This window comes from Poeciliopsis prolifica, unplaced genomic scaffold, assembly GCF_027474105.1.
Source record: "Poeciliopsis prolifica strain line A6 unplaced genomic scaffold, Auburn_PproV2 SCAFFOLD050, whole genome shotgun sequence".
Classification (NCBI taxonomy): Eukaryota; Metazoa; Chordata; class Actinopteri; order Cyprinodontiformes; family Poeciliidae; genus Poeciliopsis; species Poeciliopsis prolifica.
Window position 1 is genome coordinate 703,211 of NW_026562425.1, and position 19,982 is coordinate 723,192.

Sequence of the window (19,982 nt, forward strand, 5' to 3'; positions counted from 1 at the left end):
TTGTGATTGGTAAGTCAGTTTTGTCGTATTGTTTAGTTCGCTCTAGTCTAGAAACTAAACAAAAATACTTTGCGGGATTTTGTGTTTTTACGGTATTTAAACTGCTGTAGTTGTGCTTCCATCCACCAGGTGGCGCCTCGTCACCACTAGGCTGCCGTTGACTTTGCGTAAACTTTCCCCCGAGTTCTTCCAGAATCAAACCAGTGGAGCAGAATGAGTTAAAAAGCGACGTACAGGCGGAAAAACCTCATCAGCGCCTCTGCGCGCAGTCCCACTCAGAAAAGGAGGCCGAGTTTCCACGGGAGACGCACCCACGGAGCGGCAGACCCACGGAGGATGCAGAGAGGAGACAGACGGTGTGGTTGAACCCATTACCGATTCAGAGGCTGATGGAGTCAGCAGGTAAGGAAACCTTTTATTCACACCCTGACCGCCATAAACAGACATTTGATGGGGGTTTATGCGCCTGTCACAGCAGTTTGGTCCCAATAAACAGCTTGAATTAGATGCATTAAAACCGGTTAATGCAAACTTAAAATTTTTTACATTTTTTTAAGAACTGAAATCAAAGGAGAAGTGGAACTTAAGTTTAACTGTTAGAGGCAAAACTTTCTACTTTCTGAGGCGAATGTGGGCACTATATAGGTGGGTCTTTCTTATATACTATGTCATTTAAACATTAAAAGGTATTTATCAAATGCGGGAAATGCTGACTAGAAATGAGTGTTACTCCTTCATTATGGCGCCCCCTCTTGGCTCTGAAGGGTCATTATGGAGAGCGGACAAAACGGAGTAAATTACAACCAAAAATGCAAATTTGAAACATTTCAAACATTCCAGAAATAATCTGAGTCTCAAATGTTTCTACATTTGAGATTGAAAGAAAATTTAAAGTATATTCTGGGAAATGTTTTAGATTCATCTCAAACATTTTCACTTTTAAAATTAAGAAATCTTTTGTTATTTCTAGAAAATTCTGAGATTTGTTTGGCTTACATTTACTCCTTTTATTTATTTGTTTTAGATTAATCTCATAAATTTGCTTCAAAAAACATAAAAATGTCAGAATTTTAAAGTTTTTCACTTTTGGAAAATTTGAGCTTCAAAATTAAAATATTGTACATTTTTTAAACTTTCAAGAAAATTTCTCAGATTTATCAAAATTTTCCCTAAAATGTGTTATGTTTTTTCCAAGAACATTTCTGAGATTAATCTCAAAATTTTATCAGAAACTTCCTTTTTTTTCTTCCCTATAATATCCATAATACGCCGTTGTGCATCATGCAGATCCACTTGTTTATTCCAACTTCTCCAAACTTAAAAATTGTCTCTCAAACCTTTTGGACATCAGAAGCACAGGAGACATGCCTTGGATTTTCCAGATTCGTCCTGATGACAGGAATCCGTTATTCGTTTGGCTGCCAACAGGAAGCAGCGGCTCACATTGTTATAGGGTGAGATCATCCTGATTTAAATCCTGGTTCTCGCTCTCAGACTTCCAGAAGGTCAGGCTGTGGATTCCAGAAACCAGCTCGTCGCTTTCAGCTGCAGCCTTTCCTCCGACTCAGACGGAGCTTCACGCCTCGGTTATCTCCACTGAAGAATGCAAAGACTTTTGAACCGTTTTCAGAGTCGCTCAGACGAAGCTGTGAACGATTCTCTGCAAAAACACAAAATATTACCAACTGCTTTCCTCTAGATTCGGGAGCAAATATCCTCGTCGGCTTGAAATAAGGAGGTCTGTCGCAATAAATCAGTTAATCGCAAGACTAATTAAAACAAGCTCAATAACTTCCATTGGCATTATTTATTATTTTTCTCAAATTTCTAACAAAAACTGGATGATAAAAATCTTTATTGGCCTTTTTTAAAGGAGAATTGCGTTTATAGAAACTTCAAAATTTATTTTATTTGTTGTTTTGTTTGTTTTATTTATTTTGGATATTTTTAATGTCTTCCAGCTCCAGTGTTAAATGTTCATATTAATCTAAAATGTGTTCTTGAATTATTATTGTCATTATATTATTAGAAAATTGTTTCAAAACAACAATATTATCATATTTTTGCAATAATTTCTGGGACAATGTCAAGAAAAAATTGTTATTGTGAGAATCTCCCAGAGCTTTTGCATCAATATAAAGGATGTCTTTAATTAAAAAAAAATACAAATACTGTAAAGTTATTTGTAAGATAGTTTTGTTTTATTTCATGTGTAGAAATATATTTGCATCAGGAAGTAGACAGAAATACTTGCTGAAATTTTGTATTTTCCCAGTGTTGAGCCAAAACTTTAAAATTTAAGCAAATAACCAGCTGGACGGCAGCACTTTTCCTGTTCCACATCTGATTATTATCAGCAGAAATGAGACCTAACAGCATGCAAATAACCGCAGAGGAAAAAGACACTCAGGAACACAAAGTGAAAAGATTGCAGCGGTCCTGAATTTGAATAAAAGCAGGTAAATGTTCGTCCAGTTACAAACTGAAGTAGAAGTAATTGTTGGATGCTCTATGGCTGATCTCTCCTAGTCTAGGGTTGCCAGATCTGACTGACAGAAAGTAAAACCCACCAAACAACAAAACAGCCCAAACCAAATCTCAACCTGTAATGAAACTCATGTTAAAAGGAGCAGAATAACAATAATGTTGTTGTTTTGAGACCATTTTCAAGTAGTAGAATCAAAGACGCTTTCCCAAAGACCAATAAACTTTAAATCCTGATGAACATTCATATTTAAAATATGAAAAATAAATAAATAAATCAAAAGAAAGAAGCAGTAAAATGAATTTTGAAGCCTTTGTTAACAAAATTGTATTAAAAAAAGGGCAAGACTTGAATCATTCAGTTTGTGGTAGAGAGAGAGTCTGTAAATCATCCAAATGGAAATTATTGAGTTTTAAATTATTATGCAGTTAATTGATTTATTGCAGCATGCCTAGACACCATGTTTTATATATTTATAGAAATATATTTATTGAGTTTGAAGGGAATAGGCAATTTCAACAATTCCGATTCTGAGAGGGAAAAAAAAAATCATAATTAGAAATCAAAGTCTTAATTTTGTGGAAAATAAAGAGATTAAAGTCACCTCTTCCATATACTAATGATCACAAAATCTGATTTAATATTTTCAAATGACATCAAATTGACTCAAATGTAAATTTAGGTTTGAACTGTGGTGTTTTTAACTCTAAAATGAAAAGAATAACACAAATAACTAACATGATTACACCCATTTCCTGTCACCTTAACTGTTATTTCAATCTGGAGAGACTCAGATGAGAACGAAAGCGATTAGAAAAGTTAGTTAAGTCTTTGGCGCTCGGGCCCCGGCTAAGGACATCGAGCTGAAGCGATAAGCTCGGATGAGCATTCCCGATGCTGATAGGAATGACATCCCCCCGGGACCCGGCCTGGTGGTGGAGGTCAGTGAATGAGTATGCCTGGGAGCCTGGACGATGGAGGTGGAGAAGGGGTGGAGGTGGGCTGAGCGCAGACTCGGAGCGTCTGATGGGGAAGGAAGGGTCGAGGACACGGCAAGCAGCTGTACGCAAGGAATCACCAAGAAAGGGATCCGCTGGGATGGTTTGCTGGGAAGCTGGGACGTGCGACTGAACGTGTTGAGCGCAGCAGCGAAACGGGAGGCACTTTGGATGGACGTCCTTATGAACTGAGGCGTGGTCGGTGATTGGCTGCGACATGGCTAAGTCTAGCGATGATAGGTCGTCAGTGATTAGCGGGAAGCGCCTACTGAAAGCTGCGGGAGGGGCTAAAGAGTCTTCCAATTGAATTTACGCCTAGGCTTCATTTCAATCGGGAGAGACTCAGATGAGAACGAAAGCGATTAGAAAAGTTAGTTAAGTCTTTGGCGCTCGGGCCCCGGCTAAGGACATCGAGCTGAAGCGATAAGCTCGGATGAGCATTCCCGATGCTGATAGGAATGACATCCCCCCAAAAAGGGAGGCTGAGGCCGGGGCCGAGGCCGGAGTGGGAAAGTAGAGAAAACGGGATGAGCTAAGCTAACTCAGGATTACAGGCTGGGACCATGTGAAGCTTTTAGATGGAGGCCAGTGAGGGGACACCACGGGGAATAGAATGGCCCGTCGATTCATCTACCGGGAACTGGTAGATGAAGGCCAGCTAGGAACGAGGAGGGCGCAGGTTGCTGCTAGATAAAAGCGGCAGAGGGCACGGCAGCGTGAGGGAAGATAAAATGCTAGTGGATGAAGGCCAGCTAGGGAAAGCCAGCTAATGAAAGCAATTAGAAAAGTTAATTAAGTCTTTGGCGCTCGGCCCCGGCTAAGGACATCGGGCTGACGCGATAAGTTCGGATGAGCATTCCTGATGCTGATAGGAATGACATCCCCCCAAAAAGGGAGGCTGAGGCCGGGCCGAGGCCGGAATTGGGAAAGTAGAGAAAACGAGATGAGCTAAGCTAACTCAGGATTACAGGCTGAGACCATGTGAAGATTTTAGATGAAGGCCAGTGAGGGGACACAACGGGGCGTAGAATGGCCCGTTGATTCATCTACCTGGACCTGGTAGATGAAGGCCAGCTATTAACGAGGAGGGCGCAGGTTGCTGCTAGATAAAAGGCGGCAAAGGGCACAGCAGCGTGAGGGAAGATAAAATGCTGGTGGATGAAGGCCAGCTAGGGATGTTGCGCAGCTAGAAATGATAAAATGCTTGGAAGTAGAAGGCCAGCCGGGGACGTTAGAATAGAAGAACAGAATAGAATAACATTCACTGTCATTGAACAGACCCAACGAAATCTCCACCGCAACTCCCGTGCAAAAAGTCAAAACATACAATACCAAATAAACAAACACACAACAACAACAATATAATACAATATTAAATAAACAAACACACAATAATAATAATACATGTGAGGGATGATGGGGAGCTGGTAGATGAAGGCCAGCCGGGGATGTTGCGTGCGAGGGATGATGGGGAGCTGGTAGATGAAGGCCAGCTGGGGATGTTGCGTGCGAGGGATGATGGAGAGCTGGTAGATGAAGGCCAGCCGGGGATGTTGCGTGCGAGGGATGATGGGGAGCTGGTAGATGAAGGCCAGCTGGGAAGTTGCGTGCGGGGGATGATGGGGAGCTGGTAGATGAAGGCCAGCTGGGGATGTTGCGTGCGAGGGATGATGGGGAGCTGGTAGATGAAGGCCAGCTGGGGATTTTTTTTTTTTTTTTTTTTTTTTTTTTTTTTTGCATGCGAGGGGTGATGGGGAGCTGGTAGATGAAGGCCAGCTGGGGAAGTTGCGTGCGGGGATGATGGGGAGCTGGTAGATGAAGGCCAGCTGGGGATGTTGCGTGCGAGGGATGATGGAGAGAGCTGGTAGATGAAGGCCAGCTGGGGATGTTGCGTGCGAGGGATGATGGAGAGCTGGTAGATGAAGGCCAGCCGGGGATGTTGCGTGCGAGGGATGATGGGAGCTGGTAGATGAAGGCCAGCTGGGGATGTTGCGTGCGAGGGATGATGGGAGCTGGTAGATGAAGGCCAGCCGGGGATGTGCGTAGCAAGAAACGATAAAGTGCCAGAACGCTGAGAGATGAAGGGCAGCTGAGAACGCAGCGGAACAAAGGATGATAGAACGCTGGGAGATGAAGGACAGCAGAGAACGCAGCAGAACCGGAGATCACTGGAAAATGAAGGCAATCCGAGAACGCGGCAGGACGAGGAATGATAGGACGCTGGTAAATGAAAGCCAGCCGAGAACACAGCAGAACGAGGAATGAGAGAACGCTGGTAGATGAAGGCCAGCCGAGAATGCAGCAGGGCGAGGAATGAGAGAACGCTGGGAGATGAAGGCCAGCCGAGAACGCAGCAGAACGAGGGATGATGGAACGCTGGTAGATGAAGGCCAGCCGAGAATGCAGCAGGGCGAGGAATGAGAGAACGCTGGGAGAGGAAGGACAGCTGAGAACGCGGCAGAACGAGGGACGATGGAAAGCTGGTAAAGAAGGCCGGCCGAGAACGAAGCAGAACGAGAGATAGAAGTTCACAGGAAAATGAAGGCAAGCCGAGAACGCGGCAGGACGAGGAATGATAGAACGCTGGTAGATGAAAGCGAGCCGAGAACGCAGCGAACGAGGGATGATGGAAAGCTGGTAGAGAAGGCCAGCCAAAAACGTAGCAGAACGAGGAATGAGAGAACGCTGGTGGATGAAGGCCAGTCGAGAATGCAGCAGAACGAGGAATGAGAGAACGCTGGTGGATGAAGGCCAGCCGAGAATGCAGCAGGACGAGGAATGAGAGAACGCTGGGAGATGAAGGCCAGCTGAGAACGCAGCAGAACGAGGGATGATAGAATGCTGGGAGATGAAGAACAGCAGAGAACGCAGCAGAACGAGGGATAGTAGATCACTGGAAAATGAAGGCAAGCCGAGAACGCAGCCGGACGAGGAATGATAGAACACTGGTTGATGAAAGCGAGCCGAGAATGCAACAGAACGAGGGATGATGGAAAGTTGGTAGGGAAGGCCAGCCAAGAACTTAGCAGAACGAGGAATGAGAGAACGCTGGTGGATGAAGGCCAGCCGAGAATGCAGCGGGACGAGGAATGAGAGAACGCTGGGAGATGAAGGCCAGCTGAGAACGCAGCAGAACGAGGGATGATAGAATGCCAGGAGATGAAGGACAGCTGAGAACGCAGCAGAACGAGAGATAATAGATCACTGAAAAATGAAGGCTAGCCGAGACGCGGCTAGACGAGGAATGATAGAACGCTAGTAGATGAAAGCAAGCCGAGAACGCGGCGGAACGAGGAATGAGAGAACGCTGGTAGATGAAGGCCAGCCGAGAATGCAGCAGGACGAGGAATGAGAGAAAGCTGGGAGATGAAGGCCAGCTGAGAGCGCAGCAGGACGAGGGATGATAGAATGTTAGTAGAAGAGAGCCAGCTAAGAAATAGTATAGGTGGTAGGGGATATCATGCCCCCATAAGAGACAGCTGAGGTCAGAGCTGAAGCTGAAATTAGAGCCAGAGAAAGTGAGAAGAGATCGAAGCCGGTAACTCGAGGCGTATGGGCAAAGACTTGAGTAAGAGGGAAGCGGCAATAGAGCGATAAGAGCTTATGGGAAAAGCTAGCTGAAGTGATGGAGAGGCTAAAGAGGTTTTAGCTAAAGGAAAGAGGCCGGCTGAGCGATACTTAAGATGACGAGAAGAGGATACAAAAGCAACTGCCTAGAAAGAGGGAAGATGGTTGCCTGCTACTGGACATGAGGTAAAAGGGGCTGGGATTAGACGCACGAGGTTACGGATAGAGTAGGTGGGCGGGAGAAGAGACCGTTCTGGAATGGGCCCAACAAGAAGGGTGAAGAACAAAAAGGGGGGGAAATAAAATATATATAAATGAAAACATGTATGACATTGGCAGGTGAGAGCATGCATTAGCATGAGGTTGACCAACCACCACCAGTAATGCGCAGTGCTTTAAAAGGCACTGAGAGAAGTAACGACTGGTTTAACATGATCCAGAGGGCTTAGGGACGACAGATAGATTCTAACTTCGATGTGCAGGAAGGAGGGGCTTGGCACAACAGGAACAAACAAAAAAAAATATATATATTATATATATATATATTTATAGATATATATACATGAAAGCTAAGGCTAGAATAGGGAGAATGGGAACTGAAAAGGGAATACCATTACGATGCATGACAAGGGGCTGAGATGGAAGTAGATGGTGTAGGCTAGAGTTGGAATGGACTGAACAAAGAGAAATACCTTAGCGGTAAGACGTTGAAACAATTAGGCCGCAACAGTGGAGAAGATGAGTTGATCGATGCCATTTTGTGACATGGGTGTGAGGAGAGATTTGGCACAATGGTTCAGGCATGACAGTTTGATGGAGAGAGACGATGAGGGATGCTTGTAGAAATTATCTTTTGGGAAAGCAGGTTACGGGAGTGGAAAAGATGTAAATACTGAGCAAGCTACAGAATAAGCTGCGGAAACCAGGAAATGAAATATCACTTCCGTCTCTTCTGCTTGCTGCGATTAAGAGTTTGTGCACGGGGGAGCAACGGAGGTCCGGTGTGGGGGCTATAAGTTCAAAGTAATCTATGAGGCTTGACTATGGAAGGAAAGGCAGGGGGGGGGGAGGGGGGTTAGGAGGGGGGGGGAAGCAGGAGGTCCTGTGTGTTCAAAGTAATCTATGAGGCTTGACGACGGAAGGAAAGGGGGGGGGGGGGGGGGGGGGGGGGGGGGGGGGGGGGGAAGGGGGGGGGGGGGGAGGGATGGAGGGGGAGGAGAGAGGGGGAAAACGACGAAGGAAGGGGGGGGGAGGGGGGGGGGGGGGGGGGGGGGGGGGAGGGGGGGAGCAGGAGGTCCGGTGTGTTCAAAGTAATCTATGAGGCTTGACGACGGAAGGAAGGGGGGGGGAGGGGGGGGATCGGAGGGGGGAGCAGGAGGTCCGGTGTGGGGAATCTATGAGGCTTGACGACGGAAGGAAGGGGGGGGGAGGGGGGGGGAAGGAGGGGAAAAAGGGGGGGGGGGGGGGGGGGGGGGAGGGGGGGGGGGGGAGGGGGGGGGGCAGGAGGTCCGTGTGTTCAAAGTAATCTATGAGGCTTGACGATACTACGGAGTGGGGACGTTGTGGAATTAGGTGATCCACCTGGCTCTCGCTAGGCGTGATGCTACTATTATTGGGATGTTTAAGCATTCATACAAGCAAAAGTCCTAAAGCATCAAAACGCAGCCAGGGTGGCACATACGAATAAAACCTGCTAGATCGGGAAGGGATGGATTAAATGGACGATTCGCGTTCTTAGCATTTCAAAACATGAGAAGATACGTCTCACCCCCGGAGCCCGGAGGGGCGCGTGATGACTCCGATGGGAGCGACTGGTGTGCGGCTGATGAGCGGCTGGGAGCAGCTGATGAGTGGCTGGGGGCGGCTGCGGCTGGTGTGCGGCTGATGAGCGGCTGGTATGCGGCTGGAGAGCGGCGAGGGCGGCTGATGAGCGGCTGGGAGCGGCTGATGAGCGGCTGGTGTGCGACTGATGAGCGCAGATTCGGAGCGTCTGATGGGGAAGGAAGGGTCGAGGACACGGCAAAGCAGCTGTACGCAAGGAATCACCAAGAAAGGGATCCGCTGGGATGGTTTGCTGGGAAGCTGGGACGTGCGACTGAACGTGTTGAGCGCAGCAGCGAAACGGGAGGCACTTTGGATGGACGTCCTTATGAACTGAGGCGTGGTCGGTGATTGGCTGCGACATGGCTAAGTCTAGCGATGATAGGTCGTCAGTGATTAGCGGGAAGCGCCTACTGAAAGCTGCGGGAGGGGCTAAAGAGTCTTCCAAATTGAATTTACGCCTAGGCTTCATTTCTGCTTTGGGAGACAGTCAGATGAAAACACTTGGCAGAAGCCGATGATTTGGAGACATAAATAAACTAATTACTGGTGATCTGAGGCGAGGAGCAGCGCTGCCTCAGTCTGACTGTGGGGAACATAAACAAGGCCTGCCACCATGAATAACTAACGTGTGAAGCAAACAGGAAGCAGAAAAGGCTGTTTGTTTGAACAGTGATGATGCAAGATGGCCTCCTGTACCTGAACACAGAGAACGTTCAGTTTCTCAAATAAAACCAAGACGATTATATTCTGTTTCTTAAAGATTTAACTACAGGGGATCAGCACTACTTTTCTCAGGTTTACTCACCGACTCAGGCCTGAAAACATCCTGACCTGCAGTCAGAGGAAATCCCTGAAACAGAATCTGTAAGACAGCATGAAGGAAGCGAAAGGACAGGGCCGGTCAAAACATTTTTGGGGTCCGGAGCAGATTTTCACTTGGGGCCCCCATATACCAACATGTCAACAAGAAATGCATCATCATTCCTGAGCAAACGCAAGTGCTAAATGATAACAGAAGTTATGCTAATTTTGCTACCATTCGTATAATTTCTAATTATGCTAATGGTACAAACATTATGTAAATTCATTTTAACCTTAAAGTAGCAGCAAACTGAAAAAATTACAAATATATTTGCTCTTGGAGGCCCTAATCAAACATAATATTGGTAGATAAGTATAATTCAAAGCAACATTTAAAAATTTCAAAGTTAAATAAATTCCACTGGCAGATTATTTGACTTATGACATGAGAAAGTTTTTAAAAATTAAATAAAATGTCACTGAACTAGTACTGTTTTATTATATTAAGAACTTAATGACTTAAAACAAGCTAATATAACTTGCTGAATAGTTACTGATAAGTTAGTTTTTTCTAATTTCAAGTGTACAAAGATATTTTTTTCACTAAAAAATAGATCAAAAATGCTTGGTAAGATTTTGCGTTGTTGCGTTTGCGTGCTCCTTTAGAAAGAACTTTCAATTTAAAAATTAACATATAAATCAATTGTTCTTGCAAACAAAGAGGCATCAGAAGTAGACTCCAATATTCCCATCCTAAAGCTGGAATTAATGCACTTATTGTAATGTCAGTGTCTTCAGTCAGAGGCTTCTTCAAATTGGTTGTATACAGACTGCTACAGGAGATGCTTCCCACCCCCTGCCATCACCATCTACCAACAACTCTTCAAAAAATCTCGAATAATTTCAGTTACAACAACTACTTTTGAACTTAATTTGAGTTTAATTAAACTCACTGCAGGAGCCAGTGGGAATCTTTGAAGATAAATAAACAACTAAATATCTTTACACGTCGTTTAAGGTCATGTAATTTTCACTGAGGCCTTACAGATTATGGCTAAAGTTATCGAGAAACAATAACCGCTGCTTTCTTTTTATCTCTAAAGGTCATGTTGATGAAGAAAGCAAAACTTTGGCGTAGAGCCGCTGTAAAGTTTTTCAGTTTCCCACAAACTGACCTTTACTTTCTTAATTCAATGCAAAGCCAAGAGATGCCACATAAAACAGGCAGAAATAGGCCGTTTCTGAGAATATTCAGCGAGGCTCTTTAACAAAGGCAGGAAGTGAGGGTCCATGTTGGCAAACTTTACGGGATTTTTGTGACAGACTGTTGCTGAAAAAACCTAAATTGACGTTTCTTTCTTCAATCTCCTGTTAATTGTTTTCTGACTACATCTGCAGGGAGTCTGGGATTTATTGGTCCAGCTGTGGCCAACATGGAAGCTGAACCGGCCGACCCGGCAAACATGATTTATCAGCCGGCAAACATGATTTATCAGCCGAAGAAGCAGATATCTGGATGTTAGAGAGATTAGGGCTGTGGTCAGCAGAGAAAAAGGCAGAGGTTAAGCTATGCTAATCTTTCTTCATGCACTGTATCTGCAGAAAGAAGCTAAAAAAATACAAAAAGAGACATTAAAGTGACATAAGGATGAAGATTTTGTTAGCCAATGTTTAGTGGTTCTTTAAAATAGCAGTAAAGAACCAAGAAGGCAAATACCACAAACAGCTATGCTAACAGTAGCATAGCTCTCTTTCAATCGTTTTCAAGGCTTTTGTCCACATTTTTGTGCTGACAAGGTATTGTTTTTATTGGAGAGCTAGTTAGCATCTCAAGCTAAAATAATATCCAACCTATTAATATCTTAGTACTAGGCCTAGAACCAGTACTAGAACCAGCTGCGCTCCCTCCCTGGTGATTTACTCCAGATTCCCAGTCTTCATAAACTGGGGCTGGATGGGAACCAGTGGGAATCCTTAAATCCCAGAGGAGTTGAAAAAGAGGCTTCATGAATGCAGGGAGCGAAATAGGATGTGAAAATGTCTGCAATCAGATTTGCAGTTATGCACCTGCACATCTTCGAAAGGCAGAAGTAGAGCCTTCTGCACAAACAACAAGAATGCAGCAAGCAATTTCAGGACGGCAAGTCAACAACAAAACACCTGTCTTTTCCAGCAGCCATTGTATAGCGCATACAGTGGTAAAACCAGCTGATGCTAGGTGACAGGCTGGGCTTCACTGGGGTTGCGAGGTAGCAATGCAGTCCCTGCTGATTTGTGATGTTACATTCTGTTGGTTTTTGAAACCGCTCGTTTTCCAGACACCAAAAAACAGTTGGGTGTTTTTTAAAGACTTTTTCTGTTTTTAGAAGCAGTAGAAACCCAAATGGAAGCACAAAAGGTACAAAGTTTGAATTTGTACATTTAAAGCAGGTCTAGGTGTCGTAAGAAGCTCTCATCTTAAAAGTGAAAACTGCCAAGCCAAGGCAGCTGAACTGTGTTGTTAATGTTGTTCTCATCTACTAAGCATCTGTTTCCTCTCCTGCAGCCGCTCCCCAGTGATCCCAGTTGCCATGCAACCTTTTACAACCCTCAAAGCAAACAGGAGTCCTCAGAGAAGCAGCCGAGTCTACCAGCATATCAGCCGCCATCTTGGTCTGTGAGAGGACTGGGAGGCAGGTAGCCTGGAGGAGGGATAAAACACTGCAGAAACAAGAACTAGTTTTGGTCTAATTTCTAGTGCAAATATCTTAGAACCCTTGAAATAAAACATAGAAGACAAAGGAGCTTGTTTTAAGTCAATAATTCCTTAATGTTGATTTTTAAAAGTGCTGGTTTCACTAGCAGACCATTTTCCCAAGTTATAAGTGACATAATATATCAGTGAAATTTGTACCTTTTCATCAAAATTAAGGAATTATCCATTTAAAATAAGCTCCTATATCTTTCTGTAAAGTTACTTCAGAGTTAGTTTTGTCTTCAAGTAAATTGGGATGAAAGTTAAGATGGAGGAGATCAATCTTTACTATCACAACGTGCTGACAGTTTTAACAAATTATAAAAATTACAGATTGCAACTGACATCTGGTTAGCAGGCCTAGTACAAAGATATTTGCACTAGAAACTAGACCCAAAATAGTTGGTATGGTTTTTGCAGTGGAGGAACTGATGAATTCATTTTCCCTGTGATTTTTGTTGCAGAGATGATTCTCCGCTGGAATCTCCTGATGTTGGCCTTACTGTTGAAGACCGGTCCGGTTCATGGATGCATTTGTCCAGCAGCTACTGTCTTGTCCCAGTTTCCCTCGGAGGTTTCTGCTGATGCCTGCTGCTTGAACTTCTCTGGGTCTGCCTTCAGTCACGTGAGCTGGTCTGTGTTTACCAATGGCACCAACGTACAGACTTTGGATCTCTCCAACTGCAACATCAGCCTTATTAATGTCAGCGGAAAGCAGGCTTCTTCACTGCGGAGAGTTTTTCTTGATGGGAACAAACTGAGAAAGTTGCCAGAGCACTTCCTGGCGGGCCAGCCCAGTCTGACCGAGCTGGACCTGAGTCAGAACCTACTCCAGGAGATTCCCAACGGCTTCCTCCAGGACTCTGATCGCCTCCAGAGCCTGGACCTGCAGGGGAACCAGCTGCGCTCCCTCCCTGGTGATTTACTCCAGATTCCCAGTCTTCATAAACTGGGGCTGGATGGGAACCAGTGGGAATGCTCCTGTTTGTTCCTGGAAGGGCTGGAGGCCGGCAGGCAGGCCAACAGGACGGCCCGGCTGGAGGATCTCGTGGGGAACCTGACGTGCTTCTTTCCTCGTCACCTCGCCGGCAGAACGGTGTGGTCCCTGAGCGTCAGCGACGTCTGTCGCCTGGCCGGCCTTACGGCGCTCTTCATCGTCCTGCCTCTCCTCATCCTTTCCGCCTTGCTGCTCTGCTGGTGCTGTGGGAGGAAGAGAGAAAAAAAGGAAACTCTCACTTTCAGCTCCTCCAGGAAGAGGCCCCCCACCTTTGGCTGCAGCAACAACAAACACCACAACAAGCAGCAGGATCCCGGCGCCGAGCCGAGCAGAGCTGCCGACTGCAAGAAGGAGGGGATCCTGAAGAACCAGCTGCTGCTCCGCCCAGCTTCGGGTCTCCTGGGCAGCACCAGGGACATCTACGAGGATGTGGAGATCAAGCTGAGCTCAGCAGAGTCTCTTCCCGGCTCCTCGGACGGGAGGCAGGGCCCCCAGGAGCCCGACCGGGCCAGCAAGACGGAGCTGGACACGGTCAGCGTGACAGAAGTGATGAAAGACTCTGCAGACAGAGAGAAGGTGTATCTGACTCAGTCCACTGAGTACTACAGCCTGGTGCCGGGCATCGAGCTGGAAGACTCGGACCACGGGGAATATGAGAACGTAAATCTGTCATGACACTGAGAAATGGTGGAAGGTGATCAACTGTGCTTCAACAAACAGGTTAGGATTGGTCCAAACATGTTCACTGCATTTTTAATTTTTTTTTACAAAAATCATTCTTAGATATTGAGATTATAGTCTGGTCAAGTCCACCAACCCAACATTTACATGTGAAGGTGGCTGCAAACAGATATGCAATTATACAACCGTACAGCTTTGAAAAGCATTAAGTGCAGCCTCCTGCGTTACCAACAAAAAGGCAACAAGTGGTTTCTGGATAGTAAGGCGCCAACAAAACACTTATTTCAGCAGCCATTGTACCTACAGCCATAAAACCAGCAAACCGCCATTTGGGTTGCTAGGTAGACATGCCCTTCACTGAGGTTGCTAGGTTACGGTTTCCAAACAACACCATGAAACATCATCATGCTTGGTTAGCTGGTAGCGGCGCTACTGCGTCGCATAAATAAAGAAGAAGCTAACCTACCTTGAACTTCAAATCAATAACTGAAATTTTTAAACATGGATATAGTTGGATGTAGCAACAGGAAATTCATCATTTCAAGAAAAATCCAGCTAACAACAATGCTTTAGCATTAGCATTAGCTTAAAAAATAGCTGTTCCAACAGAAACGCAACAGCAAAGACGTTGCTGTTCTAATTTAGCGAATACAAATGTTGTAAACTCTGTAATAAAGATGGATAAAAACAACAATACATGTTACTTATTCCTGTTTATGTACCAGCTAGCATTAGCAGCCCAGCTAGCTGAGCTACAGGTATTTATAAAACTATCAAAACATCTGAGAACATTTGCTTTAAAACTGTTTCTCACAGAAAACGTTTTCAGCACTCCTCATTATAACAACCTTTTTTATTTTATCTGATGTTAATTGGAAGAAACTGGCCAAAGAAAATATGTCATATCAGCTCCTGAATTGATGTTGCAGCAGTGAATGTTTTTTATTTACTGGAGCTTTATCTTTAGCAATATAACTTATCCATTAAAACCCCAGCATAAAATAACGGTGCACTTTTTTACAATTCCGATTATATCTGACACTGAAGTAGAATTAGAAATAATTTTTTTTATTTTTTTGTAATTTAACTCAAATCATGGTCTGCTGAGATATACCTGCTTTTGGCTGTGTTTAAATACTTTGAGTTGTTTTGCACTTAATTTAAAAAAAAAAAATTAATTTGTCAGCAGCTTTAAAGTTCATTGAAGGACTGAAAACATTTTTTGTTTTAATGAAATACATGCATTTAATTAAATTTGTTTGAGAGACCAATTTTCCTATTTCACCACATTCTAATCCTCCAAGGTATGAGCTTTATTTTTAAGGAGGGATCATTATTTTGTGCCCCTATTTTTAAAAATGACTCAATAAGAAAAAAATATTTTTATCTTTTGTGAAAGTTTGATTCTTTTCTTTGACATGAAAATAAAACAAAGCTGTGATTGTTTAATTTTACAATTAAGAAAAAACATGTTTTTATAGAACCTGACAATTGTATTTTTTTTTTCAAGAATAAAGTTCCTTTTTGTACTTTAGTTATTTTGTGGAACCAGTAAACCCAGTAGGGTTTTAAAAATGGGTGGTAGCCCAGGGCGGCATGAGAAGAAACACAAGCACCAGATAAAAACATATAAAATAAAATATTATCTGTATGACAACCTGATCAGAACCATCCATATTTGTACAGTAATACATTCAGGTCCATAATCCAGTGATAGAAAACACACACAATGGAGTTTGATTCTCTTGTAGTGTCTTTGTTTTACAGGCACTATTTGGTTATAATGCTTTATAAATAAACTGAGAAACTGGAAATGATTCATAACTTCAGCTTTTTAGACATTTCAAGCATTGAGAAAGTTTCTATACTTTCTTAGATGAGAGCTGTGACATTTTTCTGTGTTTGGAAGTTGAATTTCTATTTTTAATTTAGTAGAAAGACTTTTTGTAGTGTAGTTCAACCTCTGAAGTATCACAATGCAAGAGGAAATGATTCAATCTGGACCTTTTCCCTGTGGGACATGCAGAACGGAGGAACTAAAAATAAAAATAAAAACATGTTTTTTCAAGGTGTTTACATTTAAAATCCTTCTAAAAGCATTTATGCCTATTATGTTTGTCACATTACTGCAGAAAACCTTGAGAAAATAGAGCTTTATTGGGAAATTTGAATATTTTCTAACAATACAGACTGAATAGTTTGTAAGCTTATTATTATGTAGAGTCCCCAAAAATTGTACTTATGCAAAAGTAGCACTACTTCAACATATTTAAGTAAAGAGCAATTGTCCAAGACTCAAGAGTAAAAAGATAAATTATCAATCATTTAATATTTAAAATGAGGCGGAGCAAAGTATAAAGTTTGGTTGTAATCTTGTTTTTTTGTTACAAGTAACAAAAAAAAAGAAAATCAGGCAAAATAGAAATTTTCCAAATTAGTTTGTCAGAAAGTCTGACAGCAGAGCTGGAAAAGGTCAGAGATTTTGGACTTAATGCTGGTTTGAGATCAAAATCAGTCCGAGTCGCTTCAGTCAGCAGGACAGCACACCTGCTGCACAATAGACCAGGCCCAACATCCAGGTCACGGTAAAAGTGCACGATACAGACACTCGATTGTTATCTGCGACGTGGAAAACAGACGCACGGCTCACTCTCACACTTTATACCTCTGCAAGCTAATTGGCTTGAGCGGATGGTGCAGCGAGGGTGGGACTTCCTGGAATTGAAAGAGCTGAGGAGGATTTTCCAGTCAGGTTCGCACATATTTTCCATTTAAGTTTTGTTCAAGGACGGCTGAAAAAAATGTTTCAGTGAATTTGATCAGAATTCTTCTACAGCGTTTTACTTCATCAATATTAAGGAATAATTGACTTAAAACAAGTCAAGTCTTGCTGAAAAGTTACTTGCAAGTCAGTTTTGACTTATTTCAAGCGTACTGAGATATTTGCAGCAGGAATTAAACCAAAACTACGTGGCAACATTTTGTGCTTTTGTCCTCTTTTTATTGTTAGCTGTCACATTTTAGCCAAAAAAAGGTAAAACATTGCAGTTGCTCAGACATACTTATTGATAAAATGCAATAAGTAGATTGTTTTATTTTATTTTGAAAAGCTTAAAATGAAATAGAGCACTGCATAATTGCTTACCAACCTTCCCAAACTGCCTTGATAGCAAAACATGCTAAATATTTTACAAAAAAAATTAAGATCTTTCATTATTGAAGCCTACTTCTTTGAAGTGATAAATAAAGGGATGCAGGGATGCAAATCCAGAGCTTGTCTGCAGGTTTCCACTCTGCAGAGCTTTTCTTTCTCTGTGGCCTCTCGGCTTTTTAGCCCCAACAAGGACTCAGGCCAACACTGTCTACCTGAAATCCCACTTTTCCTGCGTCTCCGGTTTCATTCACCGTGGGAAGTTGTAATTACAGCATTGGGTTACAGAAGTGATCAAGAAGGGACTTGGGGATGTGTCCCTCCAAGACCACAGGTAAGCCAGTGTGCGACGGGACAGGAGGGAGACCAGAAAGTTAAAATATTGTTGGTTCTAGAAACAATCCAACAATCTAAACAGGTTCTCTAAATGGAAACATTAAAATTCAGGAGAAATTTGTACTCAACACTAATCAACATACTTTAACTCTAGTAAAAGTAAAAAGTATCCATGCAAAAAATTACTTAAGAGTAAAATAATTTGGCAAAAAGGCAATTCAGGTATTGATTAACTGATAAAATCATAAATCATTTGATATTTAAAAATTGTATCATCAGGCGGAGCAAAATATAAAATTTGCTAATTTTTTGTGGCAAGAAATTAATGTTTTTGGGGTCTGGAAAATTAGCCGTTCAAAATCTTTCTCAGGTAAATCAACCAGTAGTTGTAACTCTATAGATAATATCACATAGAAGCTGTAAACAACCCTAATGTGTCAGAAGTACTTGTGAACATTTTCTGCCTCTTAAAGACCCTTAAGAGAGATTTGTTTATTAGATAAACACAAGTCTTATGGCCAAAGTTGCAGCACAAACCACGTGTGTGATGTCAGGTTCAGAGCAACACCGCCACCTAGTGACGCACAGCGGGATGATTTATTGGATCAGCATAAATCCGTCTGCAGATTCAGGCAGGAAAGAGGGAAGTCCAACCTGGCTAATGTAAGGTACCGGATGGATGGCTCTATAAATGTCCATTCAGCGTAAAGTAATTCAACTCAAATGACAAAGTATGACGGATCCAACCCGGTTTGATTTACAGTGCAGCACTTTAACCATGTGAAAAACAAACAAATGGACAAAACCTTCGGTCCAGTCTGACATTTGGATCCTTCTTATCTCAGTTTCTACTTGTAAATAACACCAGGAACCTCTGCTGTGCAATCAGGCTGTTTGATTTTCTGTGCTGAGGTGTTTGTTCTTTTAAGATATGAGGTTCAAAGTCTCCCAGCTGATTTTGTGTTAGTAATTGACAAGTAATGAGAAAAAGGTTACTCTTCTTGCAGAGTCAGCATATTTTGTAGTGGAAATGTGTTGTGAACAAAATAAATACTTAAGACAAAATCGTCTAACCTGTTTGGACACATTTATCATTAGTTTCTGAAAAAAATTACGCAAATTGAAAGAAAAAAAAACATTTTAGAATCGATCAATTTCAAAAACATGTTTTTGCGCTGGGATGAGCCGAGGCTCCAGACGAGTTTAACAGAGGGACTTCGGCTTATTTTGAGAGGTCAGAGGTCAAATCAATCTGCAGCTGAACATAGACAACATCACCAGTAGCCTATGCTAGCATTTTGGATCATTTTAATTTATTTATTTACACTATTATTAGAATACTGGATGATGTCAGTAGCATGTTTACTTACGTTGACTAAATCCATTCCGTATGGTAAATATTGCTAATAAATATCAATTCATGCAAAGTGCTTATTTTAGGTACAAGGCTAATGTTAGCAGGATGGCTATCGTTAGCATATTGAGTCATATCACTTGCATCAATTAAGCTAAACTTAAAATTTTGAATAATTTAACTTTATACACTAAAGTTAGCACACTGAGTGGAGTAGTTTGTGTTAGTCAACATGCTAGCGATAACCCACATCCTACTGGTAGTATCTACAGACTCAATATGCTAATGATAGCCATCATGCTAACGTTAGCCTTGTACCTATTAACTATTTTTGCTCATTTTTTATTTATTAACTATGTTCATCATACTGAATAGATTAAGTCTTGTTAAAAACAAAGGTTATATAAACAAATTTAAAATTAACTAACTATACTAACAAACTAAATTTATTTCACAAAGATTTGAATGATAATCTCAAATTATGTGAGCTTTAAAATGCAAAGTCATAAAAATTGCACCCATGTATGTACAGTTGAACAAGATATTTACATATGCAATAAAACAATCTTTTTTTTCTCACTGAAGTTAAATCAGACCAAACTTTTCTTGTTTTAACACAGTTACTTGAATTATTTCTATTTGTTAAATAAAAAATACCTTGGCAAGAACATTTTTTAGGTTTTTGTTTTTGTAACTTTCTTCGAATTCAAAAGTTTACATTCATTCGGTCAGAATCAGAGATAACCTGAAATGGTTGACTTGAGTCTAAATAGTTGGGGATTTTATTTTGTGTAGTAATATAATGGTGTTATTAAAAATAAATCGAATTTGAGTCTTAATTATGCGCTTTAGACATCTACCAACACAGGAAGTCCCACTGAATAATCAAAAATGTTGTGAGAGTCAAACAGACAATAAAACGGTGTGATGTAACCAAATCACCTAAACAATCTGGTTTTCCTTTGATACGAGAAATGCTTCAAATCTCAGCAGGTGTGATTGCCTCTGGCTGCAGGTTCTCAGGTAATAAAGCCGAGGCCGTAAATTATGACGA

At 42.3% G+C, this 19,982-nt stretch overlaps 1 protein-coding gene across 3 annotated transcripts; it reads left to right on the plus strand.

Annotated features, from left to right (window-relative positions):
- The first annotated feature begins 246 nt into the window (after nt 1-246).
- On the plus strand, nt 247-15,846 carry si:ch211-106k21.5 (vasorin). Of its 3 annotated transcripts, none has more exons than XM_055058179.1 (3): nt 247-402; nt 12,221-12,351; nt 12,874-15,846. In XM_055058179.1, the coding sequence occupies exon 3, from the start codon at nt 12,876-12,878 to the stop codon at nt 14,079-14,081; it is 1,206 nt and encodes a 401-aa protein (XP_054914154.1). In that variant the 5' UTR covers nt 247-402; nt 12,221-12,351; nt 12,874-12,875; the 3' UTR covers nt 14,082-15,846. The 3 variants fall into 3 exon arrangements, with proteins under 3 accessions (XP_054914154.1, XP_054914156.1, XP_054914155.1); XM_055058181.1 differs by lacking the exon at nt 247-402 and adding an exon at nt 11,479-12,073; XM_055058180.1 differs by lacking the exon at nt 247-402 and having other exon boundaries at nt 11,479-12,351.
- The last annotated feature ends 4,136 nt before the right edge of the window (nt 15,847-19,982 follow it).